Below are 27,390 nucleotides of genomic sequence, written 5' to 3'. Positions count from 1 at the left end.
CATAGCTTAGTATAAGTAGTACTTAAAAAAAATCAAATAATTTCGATCTCAAAGTGCCTACCGTGGCGCAATTTCTCAAACGCCTTACCAAGCGTCACTTCGACGGTGCAATCAAGCACCGCAACCCATTGATCGTATCGGCCGTCCGATACGAACCTTCGCGGATGAGTAAACTCCGCCGGCCAAGACACACCCTGACCCTTCCTGACGACCCCATCACAGTGCTCCAAGAGAGCCGTAGGGAAACTAGCACTCTAAGAAAACACAGACACATACGGAAACTTCCGAAACCTCGCCGCCGAGGTACGCGTACGCGTAGAAACTCAAACTCCCCCCCCCGACCCTTGCTTAGCCAGCCCGCGTAGCTGAGCGCTAAAGTTAATACGCCCCTTAAACCATGATCCAGCCTGTCCCTTTGCTGCTAGTCAGCGACGCCCTAAGCCGAGGCTCGTACCCCACAGGGGGTGCCCTTAGCGCAGTCGCTTAGTTTGTAAGCTTTTTTGCCCCTGGCTGGAGGCCTTAAACTCTAGGCATCCACAGGGATTTGACCGGTTAAGCAGTCAACAGCCTCCTAGGCTGAACTGCGAGATGCCATTCAATAAAAAAAAAAAAAAACAAATAATTTGATGTGATAGCGTCATCTACCTCTGAAATAAATCTCTTTTATTCTAAAAGATCATCATCCTCCGAGCCTTTTTCCCAATCATGTTGGGGTCGGCTTCCAGTCTAACCGGATTCAGCTGAGTACCAGTGCTTTACAAGAAGCGACTGCCTATCTCAGAGGAGGAGGTCAGCCTCCTCAACCCAGTTACCCGGGCAACCCGATACCCCTTGGTTAGACTGCTGTCAGACTTACTGGCTTCTGACTACCCGTAACGACTGCCAAGGATGTTCAATGACAGCCGGGACCTACAGTTTAACGTGCCATCCGAAACACAGCCAATGGTGTCTAAGATATACTTAGAAAGTTTATTCTAAAAGATATTCGATTAAAAAAATCGACAATTTCGAAATTTTTTAGGTTAAAAAAAATATTGTTTACGTGCTACTTTAGGTGTACATATCATTGTAAAGTGAACGAAACTATTGATATAGTTACAAAATATTGATTTATTATTACAAATAAAGTAGAACAGGACTTGGCTTCTATGCGATCTCAAAACTTTTTACGGTGGAGGAATTGCGTAGAGGATTGGCTTTTTTTTACATTTAATGTTTTTGGTGGGATAATATATTCTAATAAGACTATTCTACTAACTGAGTTTTTGCCGCAACGGTATGTATTAACTTCGTCGTGTTTGGGCTTATTATATTGATGTTGATGAGAACTTCCCACTAATGGTACATTCGTCACTAAAAGGCTAAAAATTTAAAATTTTTTACAAGAAAAAAAAACTGACTTCTAAAAACCAAAAAATACTACCTATTTTAAGTGTATCAGCTTAGAAGTAGGTGGCAAAATAAATAGAGCTGCATCTTCTAGACACCGTTTTCTAAGCCGATGCAAATAAATTATTATTTTTAGTGTTTATAGAAGTCGGTTCTTTTTTAAGTTCTTTCCTTAATACGATGTACACAAAGTTAACTTCTCTACCGACAAAAGAGCTCACGTAGCATTCTACCTATTTTTCTTATTCAAGAAAACTATCTTAGTTTAGTACCAACGTAAAGTCAAGGTTAAACCTAACAATATACTTACGCAATACTGGAATCATAAATTTATTATGATCCGTGTTGATATCCACATATTTACATTCAATCGTATTTAGAAAACAACTTATCTAAACATAATTTTGTTTGTTTGTAAAGGCTGCGATACTACTGGACCGATTCTAAAAAAATTTTCACTGTTGACAAGCTACACTCTTCCCGGGGAAGATTCATAGGATATTTAGTTTAAGTTTTTAACGACGTCGAAAATCATCAAATGACACTACCGCTGTGGGTTAGCAGCGGTGAGGGAGGGTCAGACTCTTACTGACTAAAAACCGTCGTGTTCCGTCGTAGGCCTTTTATGTACCAGGCCCGCGGTAACTCTTTCGAACAATCCGCAGCCCCGCAGGTCGCGGGAAATCGTCTAGTGTAAGATACGTATTGTATAATGTAATTCCTCCATCACTTCCTCGGCTAGGAATTAGTCGATAATTATATTACCATAAATAGGATCCCGGTACATTTATGTCAGATGGAGGAGAACTGCCTTCTGTATTTGGTTCTTTATCTGGTTACCTAGAGAGAGCCCCAGTTGAGATTATTGGCTATTGTTATCAGAAATAATAAAAGCTTAACATGCCTTTACTTAGCCTCAGCTTTTTGTAAAGAAAAAACTTTTTTTTTGTTGGTTTGTACCCTAAAAGCTCCAAAACTACTTAACTGATTTGAATTTTTTTACTGCTGGTTAGCTATACCTATTCTCGAGAAAAATAGGTTATATTTATCCTTGTACGGGCAGCAGTTTCCACTGGACGCGGGTGAAAACGCAGGAAACAGCAGGAACCGCAGGAACAGGAAAACTATAAGTTACTATTAAATAAAAAACACAAATACTTTAAGAATATTTTATTGCAGCTATAACGATAATGAATGAGAAATTACCTAGTTTGTAACGAATACAATACAATAATTACAGTACGTACGATTAAAATGGTCACGCTGTATTCGGGACAGAAAATAGTGATAGGTATAACAATACATAATATATCAGTTTGAGAAAAAAGTATTTATTACAAGTTTGAGTTTTAAAAGAAGGAATAACGCGAGGATGTAGAAAGCCATAGTAAAAAAGCACACGATACCTGCGTGACCATAGCTAAAAACCTGGTTAGCACACTACCGGACTTTTAATATTATAAAAAGTGATCAGAACACTTGAGAGACTAAAAAATGACGTGTAAGATCCATACATCAGTAGGCTAAACAGAGAGAAAACCACAAAATACAGTTATATAGTTAGACGCTATTTACATCAGTTATTTACACAAATACACTAACAAAATTAGGACATACAGCAGTCGTTATTTCACAGAATATCGGGTACTTCCGATACCATTAGTTGAGAACATTTGTATGTTCCCGGGTTTATCAAATGACACTACTTAGGTACTTGATGTATTTTACATAAGAACTAGGTATAATCCGGAGCATACATCAAAGTAATATTTCTTAAGCTACAAGACAATTTTTTTTCTATTTTATGACAGTATTAATTTTGTAAGAGCATATTTTTGATTTGATGAAATTCACATAAATTTACAGCAACACATCCAAAATGCTCTTATAGTTATTTAGGAGATCATCCAATATGTATATTATTAGAATATTTGATATTACTTAGTTCGGAGTTGCTAAAAGCTAGAAGTGCGTATTACTGTTATGATGAAACTGTTCTGACTAAGAACGCATCCCGTTTTGGCAGTCGGGTAAGAACACATTACCTTAAACTTGGATTAAATTATTGCATTATTAGCATAATAACATAATTATTAATTTTTCATGATATTCATTACTGAAGAGGAAAAAACAATGAATATTGCACCAAAACCTGAAAGATTTACAGAAAGATTACAGAAATAGAAATATAGTGTTTTTCTACTTTAAGCGTAGAAAAATTATTTCCAAGCATCAATAGTTAGGAAAATTTAATTACGCTCTAAAGTGATGGTACCTATAAAGTTACAGTTTTGCGTTGTTAACTTTTATTTACTTAATGCGTTCTAAACTTATGTGGGTACATAGTGATAGTTTAATTTATTACTAGAATAAAGGAAAAATCACTATTAATTACTGATTAAAATGTGCATCTATTTAATGTAATTACGTCGATTAAAATACAGAACTACTAAGATTGAAGGTACCTATGATTTAAATTCTACTTAATACATGTCTGAAAAAAAAATGCGGCACTAATAATTGAAACTATAGATGGCGTTTTGGCAAGTTTGTATGACTAACACTCGTTGTAACTTTTTTCATAAAGAATTTCAAATTATTTGTGTTCTTAAAATTATGTGCATCTGCTTATAGATTTTACTGACAGTTGAGAATTTGTAGTGCTAATACCCAAGGGGTAACTTTAGAATAATTGTATGAGATTCAATTTGATGTCCTGTATATTAAAATTCTTTAGTACTTTCTGCTGAGCTAGCTGGATTTTCTTTAACCTGCAACAAAAAGTGATATTTATTTTTAATGTCTCGTAAAGAAATCTTTACAAATATAATAAAGAGGTAACATTTATTTGTTTGTTTAGTTGTACCCTAAACGAAATTATTGAACCGATTAGAAAAATTCTTCGCTAATATACGGGCAGTAGTTCCCACGGAACGCGGGTGAAGTCGCGAGAAAACAGTACGTAATATTTTTATTTTAACTTTACTTAAAAATGCAATTTTTTAAATAGGAGGTCCAGCAGTGGGACGATAAAAAGGCTGATGATGATGTCTCCAAATAAACAAATTAATTAAACAGAAAATCACAATACATACCGCAGATGGATTTTCTGGTCATGACTGGTTTCCATCTAGAGTTCTGTTCACTGAAAATGGATATACACTTATTAGAACGTTTAGTTCAGTGGTACACTAAGGGTCAATAAATATCTAGTTAAGGAGATATTATATATTTATTTTTGTTTATTACGATAAACTATTGGGGTCCGGCTGTCATTTGACCATCTTTGGCAACCGTTACGGGTGGTTAGAAGACAGAAATTCCGACAGCCAATCTTACCGAGGAGTATCGGGTAGCCCAGGTAATCGGGTTAAGTAGGTCAGATAGGCAGTGGCTCCTTGTAAAACACACTCAGCAGCATCCAGTTGGACTGGAAGTCGACCCCAACGTAGTTGGGAAAAGGATAGGCAGATATAGGTAATGATGTACTTTATTAAATATATCGCATTTCATAGTCCTGGATGGATAAATTGGCAGAGGCGCAAAATATATAAGGGCAGGAGGATGATGACGCTGGTCATCATACATCTACCTGTAAATGATATATCTGATATGTTTATGTACGATCTATAAAAAGCTTTGAAATAGACATCACCAGTGATTCTACGAAATATAGAAAATAAATAACTGTATTTTCAGCTGAAAAGGACATAGCATCGCACAGCAATATTTAAGAATTATTACTTAGTAATACTAATAAGGATGGGAAGGTAAATATTAAAATTAAAATTCGCAATGACACATTTGAAACAATAAAAGTATTTGATATAAACAGAAGATAAAACAGTGTTACTTGTACCCATTGGGCTGACAAGACTACATGAGCATAAAGTTGATTAAGAACATACTCACTGAATTGATTTCAAACACACTAAATTCGTGTAATGAGCTCATCAAGTTTGTAAAATATGATTTGTTATCACTCAACAAGCTTCAAATTGTTTCAACGCATCGCGTGACGCTTCAAGTGTGTTTATGTCTTAATATAGTTTGATACTTAGATCAGTATCGCACTACAGGTTTCAGAATGCGGTAGCCTTTACAGTAGCGTGACTTGAAACCAATTTGCTAATACAACGGACGCGCATAGCTTCCTATACTTCCCAGGAGTAAATAGTTAGGGTGCATTTACACGGAGCCAGTTAACATGTGCCAAATGGGTACGCGGGTGGGTATTGATTTGGTACATGCGCGAGTCGCTGGAACCGTACGTTTTTAAAATGCTTGCACCGTGTAAATGCACCCTTAGGAAGTTCCTATGAAATATAGACACAGTCATTTGTTTTTCATTTTCAAGAACACTAGTTCTATCGTTACTTGGTTTTCTTATCTTCTCTTTTTTGGTATTACATTATAATAATGTCCAGAAAGTAAAAGTGTTACAAGTATAAAGAAGGACATAAACCAGTGCTTTTGCAGAGCAAAATGATTATTTCAAAACCAACTTACAGTTCTTCCTATCTGAGATTCGATTCCTCCTTCTCTCTCGAGCTACTGGCTTGCGTTTGGAAGTGGCTGATCTCACAAGGCTTTCCAATATCTCATCATCGGCTGACAAATCTCCACTGTAAATTAATAAAATATATTTGAACAACTTAAAGAATTCTATATACTGGTTTGATGTCTGATTCCATCAATGATGTTTAGTTTATCTCCATAACTCACTTGACTAGAATTCTTCTGCTGTTCGGTTGACTCTTTCTCCTGCCGTCTGTTAGACTGTCAGTGTCAGGGTCCGTCTTCAGCAGTTCCTTTAGAGCATTGTCCGCAGTGTGATCACCATTTTTGTGTGAATAATTGCCCACCTAAAACAATTTACACCAAGCCGCTTTAGTTCATATGCCATAATAGTTTATTAATTATTGGATCTTGAGATGGACTTACGTCTATAATCATTTTCCCTCTAGTCTTGTTTCTCTCTCTATGATTGGCTTTCTTTTCCAACTGTTGCAGAACCCTTTCCCTAGTAGTTCTATACTCCAGAGAAAACTCAGCTATGACCTTCAAGAACTCTGAAGGCTTTGTCTTGTGAATATCGCAGGGAGGCACTCCGAGGAACAACAAGAATTTATTGAATCTGTAACAAGCAAAATCCTCTTTGTTCTATCTGTTTCAGGTCATAAACAAAGTTCAAATTCGCCAGGCACTATTTCGCATTGCAACGTACACTTCTAATTTATCACCACTGCATAGGCATTTATAAAGAGACATTAATTGTTGACAGACAAATCAATTCATATTATGAAAGTAATGTGTAACATATACAACTGTATAATTAGGTTAGTAAATTGTATAGGTTCCTAATTTCTAAGAACAAAGTGATTTGCTCCATCATTCAAGCATATTACCTGCTCATCACCCTCTTTTTAATAACCGAGAGTAAAATGATCCTCTCGGCTGCGTCTGTGAGGAATTCGTTTATCTTGGTCTTGAATATCTGGGAACCATCGTGCTTGGCTACGCGTTTCATGTGATCCCATGACGCTTTACAGTCAGACTCTAACTTCTGCAGGTTAGCTGAGAGGACGTCGAAGTCGACTTTGGAGGCTCGTATGACAGGACCAACCTGTAAGTATCGAGGGGATATTTTAATAAACATAATATTATGTATTATATGTAACTATTTTATTCGGTTTGGCTAAAAAAGGTACCTAGTGAAGATTGTGAATAGTCTCATTGAAACGAAGCGAAGAACGAAACGTCAATCATAATCTGATACAGAAATGTACTCAGCAGTCGTTAATTTTCTCTTTTACTTAAAACACATGTTCCGGTTATGAAAACAAAGTTCATGAATTGAAAAGCTCTTAAAAATATGAAAATAATGTAGATATTATTTTGGTTCTGCAACGTGCTAGACTGCTTTTGGGCACTCTCCTTTCGGAAAGTTTGGATCAATGAACCGTCATGCCACAGTTATACTAAAACCTTGCATACACTAACCTCACTGAAGAAATCAGAGCTGTCTGGGAACTTCTCAATAATCATTTCGCAGATATGGTATAGCAACGGATGTTTGTGAACGGTGTCCTTGACTTCCACGACTTTTGACAAATATTCCAGGCGGAAACCTTTGGCGTAGTTACCGTTCAAATAATTTCCAACAGTCCTCAATGTTGATAGAATAACTTTGAATGTTCTGTTCACCTTCAACAATTCTATGCCCTGCTTCAGGTCCATCAGTGGTTCGGCGATTTCTTTCTGTAATTTCAAATATATCGCTTTTATTTCTGGCCATTTAACCGTTATTGAGTTTATATTTTTAGAATAACCATATCTTACCTCTAAATTGTCAAAATCCAATTTGAATACCCAAAGTTTTAGTCGGGATGATAGTTCATTAATAGAGGCCAAGGTGAGTAGGAACTGTTCGGCGCTGCCCAAAGGCAAATCAGGATTGGCGTACTGAAACAAAATGGTGTTAAACCATCAGTTTTAACAAATGTCGAAGATGAATAAATGTTCTTAGCCTTCAATTAGGTACTATAATGTTACCTGTGCTTCTTGAATTTTTACTTTTTCTTCCTCTGTTGGTAACATGGTGAGCAGTTTTTCGATCCCTTCTCTGCCTATTACGGTAGCGTCCATCTTCATAATAGCTGCCTTTATAGTCTGAGGCGTAGGTAATTTTTTCATTGCTATATTAATAGCATTGGATCTTTTAGCGTCTAAAATGAGGTTTCTCTTTGGTTCCATTAGCTTCTGTAAATTAAAAATGTGTAATTGTATATTAACAAAAAAAATAAAGCAATGTTTCCAACGGTTTAAAAAGATTTCATGAAGATTGCCAAGAAGAATGAATTAATTGATTTATAGAAAAAAAATAAACCAAAAACCGTGATACTCACTTCCTGCAGATATCCGAAAGAGTGCATGAAAAAAAGAAGAAAATATAATTAGTAAAGAGATACATACTCATATAATACAATTTAGAATAATCATATAAGGGTGCGTCCACATCTGGCGAATGTGCCGCGAATGTGCAGCTCGCAAGCCGTTTGTGACCTGCCCGCGAGCTGCGCGCGTGCATTTTTGTTCGTGCGCCGCTTCTGCGCCGCCCGCGCGCAGTTCGCGCGCGACCTAAGCGCCGTACGCGATCAGCGCGCAGGCGGCGTGCGACGTCTGACATCTTCGATAGTACTGAGCCAGAATACGGAACTGTAAGGGCGAGAACTGAGTGCGCGCAGATCGTGCGCCGCTCGCGCGCTCTATACGCGCCTTGCATGAGTTGCGCTAAAGAGGCGCACCAAACTATTGCAGTGACTGCACGCGCGCAGCTCGCGGGCAGGTCGCAAACGGCTCGCGAGCTGCGCATTCGCGGCACATTCGCCAGATGTGGACGCACCCTAACACGTCTCTCAGTACACCTATATTAAGGTATTGTAGAGGTATAAATATGTTACCAGAATTATAATATTGGAAAAAAATAAGGTTTAATTCGTCATATTTTGCTCTGCCTGTTAATTACTTGCCTGTGTCACAAGTTTCCAAGTCATGATTAGTACTTACTTTGATTATTAAGTCGTTGGTCCTGGACTCAAACAGGTGCTCTAACATATTGGTATCTACTGTCACGTTAGGCAGGTCATCCCATATGAATCCTCCAACCTTCGGCCTAATGGCAACTGGTGTTGGATTCTCTTGAATCTCCTTCCAAAATAGCTTCACAGTTTTCTTATTCTTTTTGATCGTGGAACTGTCAGAATCGTTTGACATTTCTGAAGATAGTGCTGGCTTAGGTGGATTGGGAATGTTGTTTTTGGATAGCATTGGGAAACAGCCCGGTAGAGGTGGAGGTATTCCCATTGGAGGGAACATTGTTGGTGGCGGAGGTGGAGGACCGCTGGCTGCGGTTATTGCAGGCGATGACATCTCGTCGTCCGAGTCCTCGCGAAGATCCGAGAAGTCCAAGTCGCACAGATGAAATTCTCTGTGAAGACAGCCTTTTCTGAGTTCTTCCCAGTGTAGATCATTCTCCGATACTTTTATTTCGTGTACTTTTGGGGATTTTTCTATTGTTGGGCTTTTTATAATTTCTGTGAAATTGGAAATCAAGGTTAGCATGATGTTCAAATTTAAAAATACGACGTAACTTACACGACACAAAGAATAGTAATTACCTTTTGATTGAGATTTAGCTAGTTCTTCTTTGGCTTTCGACACAATTCCCGCCATATCAGAAACCCTCAAAGGTTTTTCTTCAGTGGTAGGGCTGACCGGGCTGGTCAGCCTCTGCGCCAGATCTTTGATACTGTGTTCTCTGTTTAGCAGGAAACCCCGATCGTCTTTCACCTCTGGGGTGGGATCAGTCTGCTTTTGACGCATTACGGTTATCGCATCTACAGCGTTCACAGTATGGCCTAGTGTTCCATTTTGGATCCTCTGTTTTAGGCCTGATGTATATCTTTGGCTTCCTGAAAATATTAAGTAATGGAAGTTATTATTTATTGTCAGGAGCACATAAAAATAAAGATTCAAAAGTTAAAAGCAATTACGAAGCACAAACAAAGCGGGTGACAAAAGAATTAGTAGTATGTTAGTTTAAAGCACAAACCATTCTTTAAAACATCTGCTAAGTTAAAATTCTTCGTCGTTCTAGTAACGTATTTATCGTCTTCTTCTTGGTGGCCGTTGGCTCCATTTAATTGACTTGTAACATTGATGTTCCCATTTACAGCTGAGTAACTCTTATTGTTCGTGTATGATCCATTAGTGTAGTTACTAATCGTACTAGAAAAACTCCCATTTGTGTTTGTGTAGTTGCCAATCAGACTTGGAAAGCTTACGTTGCCACTTGAGAAACTTCCATTGACGCTTGTGAAAGTTCCATTCAAACTTGTAAAGCTGCCATTTGGGCTCGTGAAGCTACCATTTGCATTGTTTAAGGTTCCGTTAGGGGTGTAATAATTTCCATTTGTACTTGTAAAACTTCCATTAGTGCTCGTGAAACTTTCATTAGGATTTGGGAAGAGGCCGTTGTAGATATCACTGGAGTGGTTCATCAGCTCTTGTTGTTGTATGATGTGGTGGGCTTGCCTCGCGTATCGGTCTCGTCGCCGACGTAATGCTGAGCTCAGTTCTTTGTTCTCTTTGTTATGATCGGTGATGGAGGGTAAGAATTGTGTGCGATGGTTATTCGTTATTTTGTTTTCTGTTTCTGTGTGAGTGATGACTGGTTTTGCTGTGGTTAGTGAAAAACGGCATAAAATAAAGATACCTGGATTAATTTAATGTTGTTTAAAACGCACCTGGTCTAGCAATCCGGTTTGATAGGTGGTCCATTAATTTAAAACAATTCAGCCTTAGAAAATGGGCATATACATATAATAAGATAACTGTTTATTTTTGTTGAGTGCGTTTTAAACAACATTGATACAAACTTGGCAAACAAAGAAAAATATCATTCCCACAAAGAACTTTAATATTAAATGTTCATGTTGAAATATGGTAGAAAAATGTCTTAGTAGATTTTAGGTATGAACTGCCATACCATGCAGAAAACGAAATAAATGACTGGTTATAATAATTAAAGCACATCAAGATCTCTTAAAAACAAAGTTTTTATCAAACGTACCTTTTTCTTTGCATTGTTGCTTTTTAGATTTTCTTCTTTCAGTACTTAGGTTAATGCTTCTGCGGCGAATTGAATTGATCACGGAGTCATCTAGTTGCCTGGAATAATATTGTATACAATGAAGACGTTTTTATATTACTTAATTGTGAGAAGAAGGTGGTATGCCAGATTGTTAAAGCAAGAAATTAATCAATTTCAAGCCTTCCTTCTAGTTTTGTACTATGTAACTTTACTATTAGTCTTGTTGTATTAACAATTAAAGGGCATACCAATAATGATAAACTCACTTCAGAGCAGTTCCAGTTTCATCACCATCTTCATACAGCAGCACAGCTTCGAATATCTGCAGCTGTCTCAGCAGATCCAAATCCGTCCCTTGCTTTGACATGTACAGTTGTATAATGTCATCTATGCCTTGATCCTGCAAGGCATCTACTTGGTCGTAGTAAGTGTCTCTATCGGGCACATTGTTTAGACACCTATTTATCAAAGTAGTGGCGTATATTAGAAGTTCTGTGTCTGATGCGTCAAAGTCTTGCAGAATTTTCATAATGTTGTGCCAAGGCTGTCGGCCGTTGGAGTTGTCCACAGATATAATAGCATCTATGAGGAGGAGGCAGTTCTTTTCAGTGTATTCCACGAAGACTAGAAGGAGTTTGAGAGCGGTTTTGACGACGTGCCGGAATTTGCTAGCGATGAGCGTGTAGAGCCATTGGATGCAGCGTTTGTGGGCCATTACTCCATGCATGCCGTCAACGTACAGCAGTATCTGGAAATGCCATAAGTAATTTTTAGCAATAAATTGCAAATGCTTAAATTGTGAATTAACCAGTTCCAAAAAAAAGTTATTTTAAGAAGTATTGGTGTCAAGAATCATGTTTAATGGCGCTTATTAGTAGTTGCAAAAGTTTTGAAAATAATTTCAATTTTGTTTTTCATTTGTTTAACTTCATTTAATACAACATCTCATCAAAGTTTAAAAAAAGCGTGACCCAATTAATAAAGCAGTTTATTATACTAGGGTAACGCGAAAGTATTTCTGAATGTTTGTTATTTAATCGGGCCTAAACGCATATTTGGCATAGATAAGTTCATGGATGACCAATCGCTGGATTCAGCACGTAATCCACTTCTAATCTGGAGTAACCCGGATTTAATAGCGAGAACCTCGAAAAACTTAGTTGTTATGGTCAGTTTTACCATCTTCGTTACAGTTAGCTTCTGAGCTGATTAGCTGGAATTGAAATAATTGAATATATATATAATCTTACCTGTCCAAGAGCTCGCAGTATGTAATCCAGATAGTTATGGTCCGCCATATTGCCGACTTGCATCAGACAGTCCAATCCTTTGTTGGCGACGAACTCGTGCACCAAATCCTTGTCTGATTGCAAGATCTGTTTTAGCGTAAATAGTGCCCTCCGTAACTCGCGTCCTTGAGAGTGAAGTAGTCTTTCTGTGAATCGAATAGAACATCGATTAGTTTTCTGAGAACTCGAGTTTTCTTCAGCCTTACTTTTTATAACCCACCCGGCTTTTCCGCAAGTGTTTGTTAGCACGTTGAGCGGATATTTGTCAATAATAAGGCTGTCAAGCGGTGACTATGGTAACACCCCAGCGTTGGCTAGGCGTAGGATTATTTGTAAGTTCACTATTGTTGTTCCCGACGGAGTTTTGATGCGGAACTCTACTGAAAGAAGACGGATCACAATCCATACAAAATTGCCCCACGTCCTATAACAATGTGACGTATCTCAAAAAAAAGATAAAAATGTTTAAAAAAATATGGCATACTCTCTAATTCATTTTTTTTACACCTTCATACGAAAAAAATGCTTTAAAAATTGTTCAGGCGCTGTTATGAAAACATCGTTCATAGAACTATGAATGGACTATTTTATTAAATTATTTTTTTGTTTGATAGGGTATACCTCACAGGTGGTCCCATAATCATCAGGTCAGGATCTGATGATGGAAACCCTGAGAAATTCAGGGCAACTTTTGAAAGTTGTAGGCATGCGCAGGATAAAAACTTGACTATAAGATGTATGTCTTATAACACTATGCAACAGTGAAAATTCGGAGCTAACCTGATGATGGAGACGAAAGAAGGTCGAGGGAACTCGACAACTGAATATGTAAACTACCTCGTGTTTGGGCTCGTATTATTTGTATTGAATAGACCTTTGCAACAGTGAAGGTTTGGAGCTGATCCGATGATGAAGACCAGAGAAGGTCGGGGGGACTCGACAACAAAATATGTAAACTACCTCGTGTTTGGGCTTATATTATTCGTATTGATGAGAACTTTCCACTTATGCGGATAGTGACAACTGTGCTTGTCTTGTATGAAGGTGTTAAAAAAAATGAATTAGAGAGTATGCCATATTTTTTTAAACATTTTTATCTTTTTTTTGAGATACGTCACATTGTTATAGGACGTGGGGCAATTTTGATCCATCTTCTTTGTTTCGTCTTAATCTCGTAAAATATATAGTTGTTAGACTGGGATACCACGTCCAGGGGCGTCTAATTGAAAACTTGGATTTTGGACTTTGGATTTGGATAATAATAGAGGTAGTTTCTATGATGGGTGCTTTAAAGGATCCGAAACGTCGGGATTATAATATAATAATAATATAACCACACCATAGTTCTCTTAATTCACTGTTTTTAGGGTTCCGTACTCAAAGGGTAAAACGGGACCCATTCAACAAACGCGATTTTTTTGTCCATTTTATAAATAATGGTACGCAACCCTTGGTACGCGAGTCTGACTCGCACTTGGCCGTTTTTCACTGCATGCGCGGTTATTGATGCCGCCCGGTCATAGCTGGGATCCGAACTGTCGTTTTGACCATGAGATCGATAGATGGCGATAGTTGCGCAGTTTTGATGGCACTCGGTGCTTTGTGAAAACGTAAAATAGGGAGAAGTATAGGAAAGGAAATATCCCAAAGCCTGTTCAATCCGTAAAAGTAGTTTTATTTAAATGAAGTTTACCTCAATTCCAAGTAATGTTTACTCATACTTTTAAGCCCTATAGCATTTCAGTACTTCACCAAGAGAAACAGCCAAAGCTAAACTTACCAATAATAGCGTGGACGCGCACAGACAACTGGGTGCGAAGGACCAAGGCATTTTTGCGACTGAAACAAAAATATACGTTTTAAATGAAATAATGCTAAGTGCTGATTTAAGATAAATGAGGTACCTAAACACACTAATGGTAAGGTTGGACATTTCTACAACTCTGATCAAATACGTTACGTACATTCAGGACGCCTATAGATCACAGAGTGTTAAAAGCAGACAATAGGTTTTAAGCTGTGGATATTTAAGGAGGATTTTGATCTGAAGACGCACAGGCTGGATAGAAATAAGGTCTAGTGGACATAAATCATAATAATGATTGTTTAACAGAAAATGTTGGTGAAAGCAAGAATATGACGTGTTATCAAAAAAGCCTTTGGTCAGAATTGGTCTGACTTCGTTTGTCAATTTTAGCTGAAAAAATCTTGTGTTATGAAAAAAGAAAATTTCTTCGCCCGTTTTTTTTCCTGATTAATGTGTAAGCTTCCTTGTCGTGTTAAAGTATTTTAAAAGTTTACATAAGTGCAACATTCGTAACGGATTAAGGTTTTTGTTATATGTTTTAGACTGAATACGTAATTATAGTTTCCTCTTGCATGTTGTATCTCTTCTGTTAGTCGCTACGATACTTTCAGGAGGTGAAACACATTGTTGAATGTAGTATTGTATGAGGCAAATAAACTACCAGTTTGGGATACTCTTCCAGTAAATAATAATAAAAAGTTGAACATATTTTAATTTAGCACAATAAATCTATTCTTGATTATATGTCACCAATTATATTAATAAATGAACCTATATTATGAGTTAATACATTATAGATTTATAAAATGCGCGAAAGTCGCCTACATTTCAAATCACCTAACTTTAATACGAGGCTTGAGTCACTTGAAAGCTGTACAGAAATCATAACATCTATTGTTTTAGTACTGCGTGTTAGAATTTTTTCACAGAGAAAAGCTCATTTTTCTTCACCCTTCAGAAAGTTTCGCTGCCTTTCAAAGGCTGGGTCAAGTAACCTTGTCGAGACTTCTAGTAAATACATCACTTTGTACGTAACATTAAACTGTATTAAAGTTGACTCACAAGTCTTCATCAATGAAGTCTTCATCTTCATCCTCCGACATATCATAGTCCCAATCCAGGTTATAGTTCACTTTCACAGCCACTTCTTCTTCATCAGCGATGCCAGAATCTAATGAAACTTGTCTGAATTTTCTGTTCGGTACTGATCGCTCGAGATGTGCATTTCCCTCAGACAAGTCGGATCGTGTGAAGTTTCGCATGTCATCTTCCATTTTTCTCCCACTAATTGTATACAGGTGGTTTAAGTCGACCTCAGAAACTTTTCCTCGGTTTCAGATAGCGAAGATTTTTATTCGTTTCGTTGCACTTGCTTCCAAGTTAATACATTGATTATATTTCATCGATGTCACATATCTGATTGTTTAAATTATTCACGTTGAAAAAAATGTCCACTGAATTTGGAATTAGATCGCACGACTTTATTTTGTAACGGATTATGTTTTATTTTTAATCACTGTATCAAGTTTTTTTAGGTCAGCATTATGTGGGACTTGCGTCTCCCATCGCTCCCTGCCACTGACTGCGGGTTACTCGCTGATAATATTTTCTGGATAAAACGTACGTACATGCGAATGTACGGGACACACGGACGCTCTGTCCGGTCATTTTCAATTATTACGTGATTCCACTTCGGGACCTGGTTCCGCCATCCTGCTTCGTGACTACCGTGACGTTGGGTCTGCTATCTCATCATTATATCTGGTTTCCTTTTCGTAGTTCATCGTACTTAACTAACTAGATCATAACGTCAGTCGAAAATTCCCAAAAGATTTCATATATTCTTCAGTATTATAAAGATCATAGCGATTGTTAATATGTAGTTTCATTTTCTCTCTCATAATACCGCAGCCTGTGTATAAATATTCGCAGTGTAAGTTCATTGTTTAAGCGGAGACTTAGTTTTTGTTAACATTCGACTTCATCGCGATTGAGGGAGGAAAAAACTTGGCTGAACAAAACGCGGACAGTTTCGCTCGCAGTTAATACCCATACTTTCTACCATGACGGTGACGATATAATGCAGCATTGACATGTTACGATGACGAGTCATTATTTTAACCTAAAATATTGTTCAGATAAAATGTTCGCAAATTTTTTTAGCATTAACTCATATGGATAAGGGTGTGCGGTTATGATCTTTGCTGCTGCTCATACGCATGACAGTAGAACTACATTCTACATTCAAGCATTGGAAATAGACAGAAGTTGGACTGAACAAAACTTCTGTTGGATATAAACTTTCTACTAAACAAAAGAGCATCACGTGAAATCGTTGCATTGTGAAATAGGTGTCGGTCCTTACTAACACCCAAATAAGATACAATATGCATTATCTTTTCGACTTGCCTCAATTAACAATACATATGTAGGATACGGTAAACATTTCAGAGAAAAAAGTAATCTCTTGATCAATTTCACATTCCCGTACATATAAAACCGCGAATTTACGCGTTTACCCGGTTACTAGTGTAACAGAAACCTAAATAAATCTACATGTGTCGAATCTGGTACCGATCTATTTTGGTTCCCATAGAAGACGGTGCGACGAACTTTCGGAAATGGTCGGTTAAGCCTTAGTAGACGGAAAAACTAAGACACGAAGAAGATTCAGGAGAGTGTGGCCTATAAATAAAATAAAGAAGGAAAGTAGTAAACAAGACTGACACGTATTAAATAGGCTAATTACTCTTTTTGTCACGCGTAACTAGGTAAAGGGACGTAAACATGTAATAAATAGGTTTGTATCCAGTTACTACGTAACAGAACCCAAAAATGATTTTACTACTAAAAGTTCATCCTACTGAAGCTTTCATCTATTCATAACCGAGGCTTTCAAAAACATTGAATCGCCGGGAATCGTGGGCTTATTCGCAGCCTTGAGAAATCTATTTACTAATCATATCTGTAAACTGCAGTAACTAAAAAGTTTAGGTACTATCTGTGCCATCTGTATGTAACAAACGTTAGGTAAGTTCTACATTGACAGAGGATGTCAGTTTCAGTTTCCCTAGCTTGTATCTATTCACAAACATCTGAAAGCCGGCTGGATAGACCGCTTTCAACGCTAGCATGCGTTACCTACCTGAATTTAGGAATATCAAATGTATTCCTAAATTCTAGGAAGCATTGAATATCTTTGATGTTTTCGTTTTTTGATTGATTGGGAAGTAATGGATACCGGGTACCTACTGCTCCCGAACAAAAAATAAGACTTAAAAAATAAGACTTTTGTATTTAAATATTAGAACTCACTTCCGCGTTTGGGATAGTTTCGCGTGCGTTACAGTTGTGTTCGTAGCTGATGTAATCAATCACTTAGTACGCGGAAAGCAATATGTGATTAGGATGTTCACTGCAAATCATTTGTCATCATCCATTTAGTGTACCTACGTAAGGCCCCTGCACATGCAGTGGCTTGTCAGTCATACTGCAGGATGTAGGCCCCAATCCACTTGCAGAAAATAATCAATTACTTATTTATTTTTATGGCGTCATTGAACTTTCAATTTGGGCAAATGTGCGATAAAAGTTTATTAGCCGGACGCGTTTAGAAATACCTTTAGGCTGACGTAACCTTTGCAAACCAGGTGCTAAGGTATTTAAGCAAGCATAAATTCGCAGGTCTTTTTTACTTTTTATATTTCTCTGAAGAAATATCGATGTGAATGAATTTTTATTTCGTAAATCATGTGCAATTTAGGTGCAGTGATTTTTTTATTTAATATTGAGTTTAAATTTCAATTGAATTAATACGGATTGTAAGGTTATCCAAGATGATGATGCTGCTCGTTTAAAAATATGTAAGTATACCTCAAATTCGTTGACAAATTCGTTCGACAATGTTAAGTTTAAAAAAACAGTTTACAAATCTGATTTCAAGAGTGGGTAAACTTTGATATTTCTTTTTTTTTGTAATTAGAATTTCTACAAGCTAAGTCATTACCCTTAGTTTAATCCATCTTAAACCATTATCGGTGAACCTGGAATACAAATGAATGTAGTATTTCCTAGTGGCTGGTGGACTTTTACAAATAAAACTAATATGGGAACTGAAGGGGAGTAGTGCCGGAACGAGGTAATCAACGATGAGGGACTAACGGCGCATACTCATTCGGACCTTAAAGCATGCCACACAATCATACATTACAATCTGTAGTAATATTAGATTTTATTTTTAGATTCGTCTGACTGATCTGACTATCCGTCAGTTGCACAAAGCTCCATTAACGCTGCATTCAATCTATTGCTGACACTTTTTATCTAGTTGACGAAGGAAGAGTCAGCAATAGATTTAAAGAAGGTTTAAATTTAATGGAGCTTTGTGCAACTGACGGTATATCTTTATGACGAGATTAGATTCCTCAGTTAAAACTTCTGGACTGATATGCAGTCAGTTATGTAAAACAGTAGTTGGTACAAAGCTGCATCCAGTCAAACTGGAAGCCAACCCCAACATAGTTGGGAAAAGGCTTGGCAAATGATGATGATAGTAGAAGCACAGATTACTATAATAGTTACAATATATTAATAACTATTATATATAATTATAATATAATAGTTGTGAAACCTCTTCCTTAACAGCATAATATGCTTTATTATAACTATATTATAATATGCTTCTATGCGTTTTATAAAAAAATCTCCACACCAAATACCCTTTTTAGGGTTCCGTACCCAAAGGGTAAAACGGGACCCTATTGTTTTCGCTCCTCTGTCCGTCCGTCCATCCGTCTGTCACCAGGCTGTATCTCATGAACCGTGATAGTTAGAGAACTGAATTTTTCACAGATGATGTATTATTGTTGCCGCTATGAGAACAAATACTGAAAACTAGAATTAAATAAATATTTTGGGGGGCTCCCATACAACAAACGTGTTTTTTTTGTCCGTTTTATAAATAATGGTACGGAACGGTCCGACTCGCCCTTGGCCGGTTTTTATACGGAGCAGGTACCTAAGTATTGTTTAAAAAAAAAGACTACGAAAAATTAATTTTGTGGTCAGCGATCTGCATCACGGTAGGTCTATTTTGTATCGTTTAAGATGTTTTATTGTAACTTTGACAAAATTGTATAATGAATTAAAAAAATATTGTAGATACCTGTCTTGAAGTCCTTCAAGCTCCTCATCTTGCTCACCGAGCGTGGAATCCAGGTCCAGATAAGGCCCGTAGTCACCATCTTTGAAGACTTGTAAAGTGGCGTCATCGAGCTGCAACAAACAAAGAAAAAAACCTTAGACTAGTTTTCAAAAATCCAAAAATGCTATGAGTTGGGCTTTAGGATCTGTTGAAAAGTTACCGCGGCCCTGGGGCCCGATTCTCCTAATCTTACTCAAGCGACATAATCCTTCATAATCTGAACAGCAAACTATCAAACTATAAATTTATTTTCGCTATAGGCGAGCAAGCCTTTTTGAGCTAAGCCCCTAAGACGACCCACTGACCAAGATCGCTCTTAATTAGTATATGTGGGTATATTGTAAAAAATGGTATTCGGAAACAAAATCTGTTTAATCTGGACTTGTCTTTGTATGATAGCGCCATCTATTAGAAACTGTGAACATCACTAGCGTAAACTAGTTCTGTATAGTTTATCGCCAACATCACAGATGGCGCTGCGCTTCAAAATTGCTTATTAAATTATAACGAAATATAAATAATTTTATTTATCAAGCATGAATGTTGCGAATTAATTACGTAATATATTTACATTTATGAGTGAATATTTAAGTTAAGGGAAAAAATATTTCGATTTTATTTTTGATTTACTATAAGTATAAGTTTTTCATTTAGACTATCTGTTTTCCAGGATTTCACCCGCGGTCCTAGGGAACTTCTTTCCACACCGAGATAAGGGAAGCAACCGATCACAACATTTTGAGTATTAATGGTAGGTATTGTAACGATATTTCAAGAACTCCTTGGAAATATTATACCTAAAATAACACGAGATAATTATGATCTTTAGTTCTTAGTTCTACTATACTAATGAATTAATAAATACTTAGTCAATTGCGATAAAACTATTGAGTGCATTAATTAAATTTCAATTAACTATGTGGTTTTACTTAAGGAATTAAACTAGAGTACCTATTATATTTCTAGCTGTTTAGTATTGAAATCAAAACGTGAGAAATAAGTAAATAATTGTTATTTTATTTTTACTATTTTCAACGATTTATTAATCGGTCACCGATTTTTGTAGGAAAAAAATACACGTCCTGCAAAAAATCGGTCAGAAAATCCTACAAAATACGACCCGATTATTTGCATATGTCCTACAAAAAATCAGACGTGGGTGGGCAAGCCTGACTTATAGGCGAAGCAAATAATTAATTTTGGATTACACTAGTTATATTCAAACGCAACGAAAATAATGAAAAACTTTCAATCTCTTTGTTTGTTTGTAAAGGCTAAACTGCTGAACGGATTTGAAAATATCCTTCACTGTTTTAAACTTACATTCTTCCCGACTAACAGAGTAGATTTATATTTTATCCCGGTACGCGCAGTAGTTCCCGCCGGACGCGGGTGAAACCACGGAAAAACGACTAGTATTTACTAAGTCCATAATTTTCAATGTCGATACTTGTATCAATCTAATTTTAGCTATGCTAAACTTAGCTCGTTTTAAACACAGGATGACATGTATATGTCGGTTCCTAGTTAACCTGTTTATAGATATCTGGTTTTCCACGTTGTTTTGGCAAAACGCCAACAATATCTCTATTTAACGTGGGTTTGTAAGGTACCTGTTGGGTTAGGTGTTATAAGCCTCTATGGGCTGTGGAAATGTCCTTGGCGTAAGTGAAAAAAATTCTGCTCTCCTGTTTCCTTTCAATAGTCGGGTAGATACTTCTTGTAGTAGACTTGCTAAAAATAATCATTATTTTAATACTAGCTTACTCTATCTCTGTACCTAATTTTATTGAAATCAGTTTAGTGGTTTAGACGTGAAAGCGTAACAGACAGACAGACAGAGTTACTTTCGCATCTATAATATTAGTAGGGATTTACTGCAATTATTATATTATGATTGTTTGTTTGTTGTTCTTCTTACCTATCACTTATCCATTCTGTGCACTTTGAACTTATGTATATCTATACTACTATCATAAGGAGCAAACTACTTTTATCCAGATAGGGGAAGAAGTTCCTTCGAGACGCAGGTGAAGCCAAGGTGAAAACAGCTAGTTAACGTGCGTGACTCAAGTCACATTTTCCATTTTCGTTAATCAAGTTCGCGAAAACGTTTGCTGTGCAAAGCCGAAATAATCACACAATCATTGTATTAGTAGCGGCTTAGTTATTTAGTTATCACATGCGGACCGGGTCCGAAAAAATGATAACACTGAATTTATCTAACAGGCATATCCCGAATATATACCTAATGAATTGTAACAAAAAACATCGCTTCGTATGCAAATTATACCGAATAAGTGAATCACTTACCTATCTACAATAATACGAAAATCCTCATTGACGTCAATTAAAAACTGATAATAATTTACGTGTAGGGCTATCTTTGTGTGATATTGGATGCACGAAATTCTGATCAGCTGTTAATTGCACAAAGCACTTAGTAACAAGGCTTGTGATTTTATAGATAGGTAATAAAATTCCTCCCTTGATAAGAAAACTAAACGGACCTAATATAATCGATATTGAATACGATCGATTGAATATGGATCGATTGAGTAATTTTCTTGCTTTCGGATAACGTTATGGATTTTGTAGCTTACTTAGGCAAAAATTAAATAATTTCCTAGTTTTTGATTGACCTTTACTGCCAAAATCTTGAGTCAGAGGAGAATTTTCTTTTGGCACGCAAAGTGCTCATACCTACTTCATTTACTTAGATGCGTATCTGTGAGTAATACATAAGGAAGGATGTCTAAGATTTAATTTTGAAACACCAAAAAGTCCCAGCGGGTATGTCCGTCATTGTCAACTTTAATTGTTACCGTGACTCACATAACACTACTTAAATGTGCTCGCCTTTGCATATTTGTAACGGTATTTACCAACAAATTCGGCGGAGGAAATGAGTTGGCTGTTTGCAATCCAGTAAATGCGAAATTTTATCACTGGATTCCTGCTGTTTAGAGGTTTGTGATTGTTTGGGATTTTTTTGACCATTGCTATGAAGTGGCTTATGTCATCGACGCTTAGTCTGTATAGTACAAGGTGAACACACTAGGTACATCTCTATTAAATAGGTTTTTCAATTGTTCTTCGTCTTTTTTTTCTTCCTCTCAGAATGAGGATGTAATCAGTTCATTTAACACACTTCCATTCTAGGTCGTATTGTGATGCGCAGTAGTCGTCAATTTTCAGTACGCGAATGGAAAGATTCTTTAAGCCCTGCATTACCTTCATTTTCCCCAGTTAACTTAGATAAAATATGATTCATAAATAATTCTATGAACTGTTTCCTTTCCTTGGCTAGGTAATTTCCTACACGCTAACAGAATGTTGCGATTACCGTTAATTACTTGTATTGAGATTTATAACCTTTCACCTAGTGAAGCGATATGATTATTAATATAAGTACTTATAGTTATCAGTATATTTCAGTGTAGGTCAACGTGAAAAAGCCGGCTTTGATTTATATCTATTTATTAATACCTATCTCGTGGCGATAACGTTGCAGTTATCTGAAATGCTATCTTTGAAATTATTTCCATATGAATATGTTCCCAACCACGTAGGTATGTATGCAGCACATAAAATTAGTAAGAAATAAAAAAAATCTTAAATATACATAGGTAGGTATGCATTCTACAAATTCTGAACCATATTTCTCAGAGTCTTTGATCAATGAAAGCAGTTCTTCACTTCTTCAGAAACAGTTTCCCATTAATAATATTTTAATTAAGGATATAACTAAAAAAAAAGAACAAAGATGTAGAAATAAACTGGAAATGGACCCACTCGACCTAAATTCGCCGCATCGTGCGTTCGCGATGCATTCGTTCTCACAACGTTTCCTGGAACGAGCAGTCTACATTATTTTTGGCAGATCTAGTAATACGATGACACACATATTATGTCATAGCTGAGGAAGTAAGGTCAGAGGGATCACTGGAACGAGACTTTATGAACGAAGTACTGTCCTGAGCACCTGCTCACCTACTTAGGAGGAAAGAATGAGGTACCTGTTATATTCCATTGCTGTCTCTCGCACTGAAAACGATAAAGACAGGTAGATTTTATACGGCGTGTTTATAAATATCTTGCTATAAATAAGTTGGTATAGATAAAGAGCTGTTTCTTAGTTTCTCTTGTTTCAAGTAATTTTGCTATATGCTCTTCAATCAGAACAAAAAACCTTAAAAATGAAGCAATTATGTGCCAAACTAGGAGTCCATAACTACGAAGGATCCTAGTGACCTCTAGGAATTTCGAAGAATTGTACAAACATAATATTCTCACGTACCTAGGCATAATCAAATATAAAATTTTACGCGCATCTGGGCATGATTAATAAACTTCTAAAGAACACAATGAGGAAAAGTAAGATTAAACTATGCAGTGAGTAATATAAAAGATTTATGCTACTGTTGTTATTTTTATCTCTGCATCGTTGTTTTATGTACATAGTTTGGCGCTGGAGAGCAAAAAAGTCGATTAAAAAATTTTTTTCGTGAAATTGCGAACTGTTTGCTATTTTAGCAGATTTTTGGCGTTAGTTGGGTATGTTTCATAGTAGACACTTTATTTTATTGAGTTCTATTCAAAAGTTATTTTCTCTGTGATGTTTCGTGATGGGTGTAGTCTTTGTGATATGGTTGGCCTAATTCAATTTGAGTCTAGTCTAGGTATAAATCGGCCCGACGGTTTTTATTCCATTGTTATCCTGTTGCCGCTTCGAGATAGTTCCATTTCGCAGAAAGCGGCGTCTCGTTCAGACTTACTTGCACCCTTAATCATATTTACAAGTCAAAAGACACATTTCAAGTGTAATCAAGCGATAATGTTAATGATATTTATTAACTGTTCCCGCACTTACATCCTGCGAGTCATCTCATTATCCTCAGTTGGTCAGTAATTTCGCTAAACAGTGTAATCGAGACTGCTGTGAACGAGTTCTGACAGATGCTATGACAATGGGAACTGGTTCTGTACCAGCTCTGGGTCTAAAGATAATGAATGTTTCACTAAAGATTTAAGTGGTACACTATTGTCTTAGTTGTGAACCTATTTGGTTATTTTTTCTGCTGTTAACACGGTTCAGGCTCATAGATATTTTGCAAAAAAATTCTTAAAATTAAAACTTAGAACCGTGATCTTCGTGAATATAATTAAATTAAAAAAAAAACTCCCACTTATAAGTTACACTATTATTTTAAGAAGCTGCTAATAAAGAATAGACATGAAGCCCTACAAGATAAGTTAATCATCTTTTATTAATTAAAATTATAAGATATAAAAATACAGCATTTTTTCCAAACGCCTTTGTATAAAATTCACGCAACATTAGCGTAGGAGGACGCTAGACAAACCGCAGCGTCGCAATGTCTACGACACACAGCTGATATTAGACACAAACACTTTTATATCTGACCCATCTGATATTGAACAAAATCTCTTATAACCTGACCTATATGAACCCAGTCGAAAGTAAGCGTACACAATATACTTCGGCCGTTCAGAGAATGCGTTCCTGACACCTATCAGTTAGTCACGACTAGTGATGGGCACAACATAACACTGAGTTCGTTACCGTTCCTTCAAAATGAACCGCCGCATTATTTTAAGATTATTTTCGTTTTAAATTGGCGGAATCATTTGTTTTATATTTTAGTTATTTAAGTGGAAACCAAAAAAAGGTAATATTCATATAATAAAATTGTTTTATTTATTCTTTGTTACAAGTACATTGAATTGAATGTGCGAACAGAATATTAATCAGACTCCGATTTGCTTGAGGAGGTGGTGTCTTCATCATCATCTTCGCCTACATGTATAATTATATTATTATCAATAACAGAATCAATCCTGATATCTCGGTCTAACAAAAGCCGGGTAATCAAATAAAAACAGATCGAAAACACTTGAAAAACGTGGTCTATGCGCACGAAACGACAACGGACGACTGTTTTAGCGTCACAAAATGGCGGCCCATAACGCCATTTGGGGTTACCATTTTTAATCTAAGTATAAAAATGCGGTTTGGTCATAGTTTTATTTTTATATTTCATAAACGTTATAATTAAGTCTTATAGTCCATTATTTTCCAATTCTTAAAAAGAAAATCAAAACGTATTATTTTATATTATAACTGTATAAGAACAGATTACGATACTTGCCTGTTATTTTTAGCACAGCACTATAAAATATAAACCGCTGACATAACCTTGTAATAGCGCAGTATAGATTTAGAAAAATATTGTTTACCAAGTTATTTGACACTCAGTTTGGCACAAAATTATAACATTCATTGATTATTGATATAATAATGTTGTTTTAATGCTCCTCAATTGTTAAAACGGTAAACAACCAGCAAAAATATTTTTATCGTAACTGCAACGCCATTGCAAAGTTACGTCGTCAGTTCAATCGCGACGTGTCAGGAACGCATTCTCTGAATGGCCGAACTATAATAAGTGACATTATGTCATACAACACCTGAGCCACCTCGCGGGAGAATTTAGAACGTATAATTTTAGCCAAATACCGCGATGAGTAACACTGGTAAATACTAATAGCGTTTACTTCCATTACATTTATAACGCACAGAACTAATATTAGATCTATGTACAATACGTACACTTCTGTAAAAAAGTGCTTCATTATCGATTTACATAAACGTAACTAGCCTTCAGGCTTAATGAATTTTAAAGGATGCTTCGTGCAGCGGACCAATTTCGAACGCATATATATTCCTAAGGCTTCTAACCGCGGGTAATGATGCCACTGAAGTATTTCTTCTTTCACCGGCTTGTTCAACAATGTTAATAGATAAGTAGCCTATTTCGTGCTTACTTTGTTTACTCAAGTAGTGAAGACTTTGAAATGTGATGTGCCATTATGCACACGAATGCCTTTTAACTTTGTGTTTAAGCGTACCTCTCGTCGTCTTCTTCATTTTAGAGACTCTCCGCGTTCATAAGTTTATTGATTTTGTCTATCAAAACAAATACATTAGGTACTAACTGCATACTTGTTATCATATTAATAGAAATTCCTATAACAAATTATTATCATCGGCTCTTGTGATTGTCACCAATTTTCTTTTAAATCAGTTACTTGATAACAGTCGCGATTATCAGTGACTGATTTTATTGTCAATATTTACGTGTTCGCTTGCTGCGTGCGTTCAAGCACAGCCAAATAATCGGCGATTATTTTTTTTAATTAACAACGGAGGTCGTACACGCGTATTACTGGAAGTAATAAAATACGGTTTACGGTATTTAAATAGCAATAATATTGTTGTATAACTCACCCGGTGTGGGGCCTGCAGGAGTCGATGCACGGCGGCAATTTGGTACGAAAGTGGTATGGTGGTGTTGAAGGTATGGTAGAGTGGCCTCGGGGGCTCGCGAACATTGTACTCCATAAAAGGATCCAGGTCATCCAGATACTGGACACGGCACACGAACGAATCTGAGCCGATATCTCTCATTGTTCCGTTTACCCTGTTGTCAGTCACTTTTAACAGTTCAATCATGATTTTATGCACTAATTTTTAAGATCACAGTTTTAATCACATTTTACACTTAAACGAACCCTTTGATTGGAAGAAAAATATGATTGTAATTGTTAACTTTTGAATTGGAAGTAGTTGTTAGGAGCCGGTGTTTGATTTGAAATTTTCCGCGTTTATGTTTTCCAGTATCGTTTCGAATGTGATCGCGAGCGCGCGGCGACTGCACGGCGCGGTGTGTCGAGCGGGGAGCGCGCCCGCGGCTGATGCCAGCCCCACGATAAGCGTGCCAGATGTTATGATTAAGTTTTTTCAACAGCACGAGTAAGGATGTGGTTTGGTGCAGACGCTAACGAAGTACATTCTCAAAAACACCGTTATTGCGAAATTGACAGGTGGAAAAAACTAAACTCTAATTCACTAGGCAGCGGCGATAAACATTTCTAGTCAAGGTTTCTCAAGATTCTAAACAATGTAAATGTAAATACAAAACGAATTCTGTTTTACATGGTTTTTGTTTGAAGTAGTAAGTGA

The 27,390-nt window shown here is 36.7% G+C and overlaps 1 protein-coding gene across 3 annotated transcripts in view; it reads right to left on the bottom strand.

The window, feature by feature from the left end:
- Positions 1–2,544: 2,544 nt before the first annotated feature.
- The window catches only part of LOC124644899 (FH1/FH2 domain-containing protein 3), a 79,829-nt gene continuing 54,983 nt past the window's right edge, over positions 2,545–27,390 (bottom strand). The window contains exons 1-19 of one of the 3 annotated variants that reach the window (XM_047184565.1): positions 26,656–27,085; positions 19,305–19,414; positions 14,114–14,172; positions 12,295–12,479; positions 11,311–11,792; positions 11,024–11,121; positions 10,004–10,630; positions 9,570–9,863; positions 8,959–9,485; positions 8,298–8,300; positions 7,945–8,151; positions 7,732–7,854; positions 7,393–7,650; positions 6,798–7,015; positions 6,334–6,526; positions 6,115–6,254; positions 5,899–6,014; positions 4,485–4,534; positions 2,545–4,160 (exon numbers count right to left, since the gene is read on the bottom strand). In XM_047184565.1, the coding sequence (XP_047040521.1) occupies positions 4,503–4,534; positions 5,899–6,014; positions 6,115–6,254; positions 6,334–6,526; positions 6,798–7,015; positions 7,393–7,650; positions 7,732–7,854; positions 7,945–8,151; positions 8,298–8,300; positions 8,959–9,485; positions 9,570–9,863; positions 10,004–10,630; positions 11,024–11,121; positions 11,311–11,792; positions 12,295–12,479; positions 14,114–14,172; positions 19,305–19,414; positions 26,656–26,880 (3,897 nt within the window). In that variant the 5' untranslated portion in view covers positions 26,881–27,085 and the 3' untranslated portion in view covers positions 2,545–4,160; positions 4,485–4,502. Of the gene's footprint in view, positions 4,161–4,484; positions 4,535–5,898; positions 6,015–6,114; positions 6,255–6,333; positions 6,527–6,797; positions 7,016–7,392; positions 7,651–7,731; positions 7,855–7,944; positions 8,152–8,297; positions 8,301–8,954; positions 9,486–9,569; positions 9,864–10,003; positions 10,631–11,023; positions 11,122–11,310; positions 11,793–12,294; positions 12,480–14,113; positions 14,173–19,304; positions 19,415–26,655; positions 27,086–27,390 lie in introns of those variants that run through there. The other 2 variants (XR_006986124.1, XM_047184564.1) reach the window with 2 other exon arrangements.

Source organism: Helicoverpa zea, chromosome 31 (genome assembly GCF_022581195.2).
Source record: "Helicoverpa zea isolate HzStark_Cry1AcR chromosome 31, ilHelZeax1.1, whole genome shotgun sequence".
NCBI lineage: Eukaryota > Metazoa > Arthropoda > Insecta > Lepidoptera > Noctuidae > Helicoverpa > Helicoverpa zea.
The sequence above is the reverse complement of the archived record's forward strand: the minus strand, read 5'-3'. Positions and strand labels throughout refer to the sequence as shown.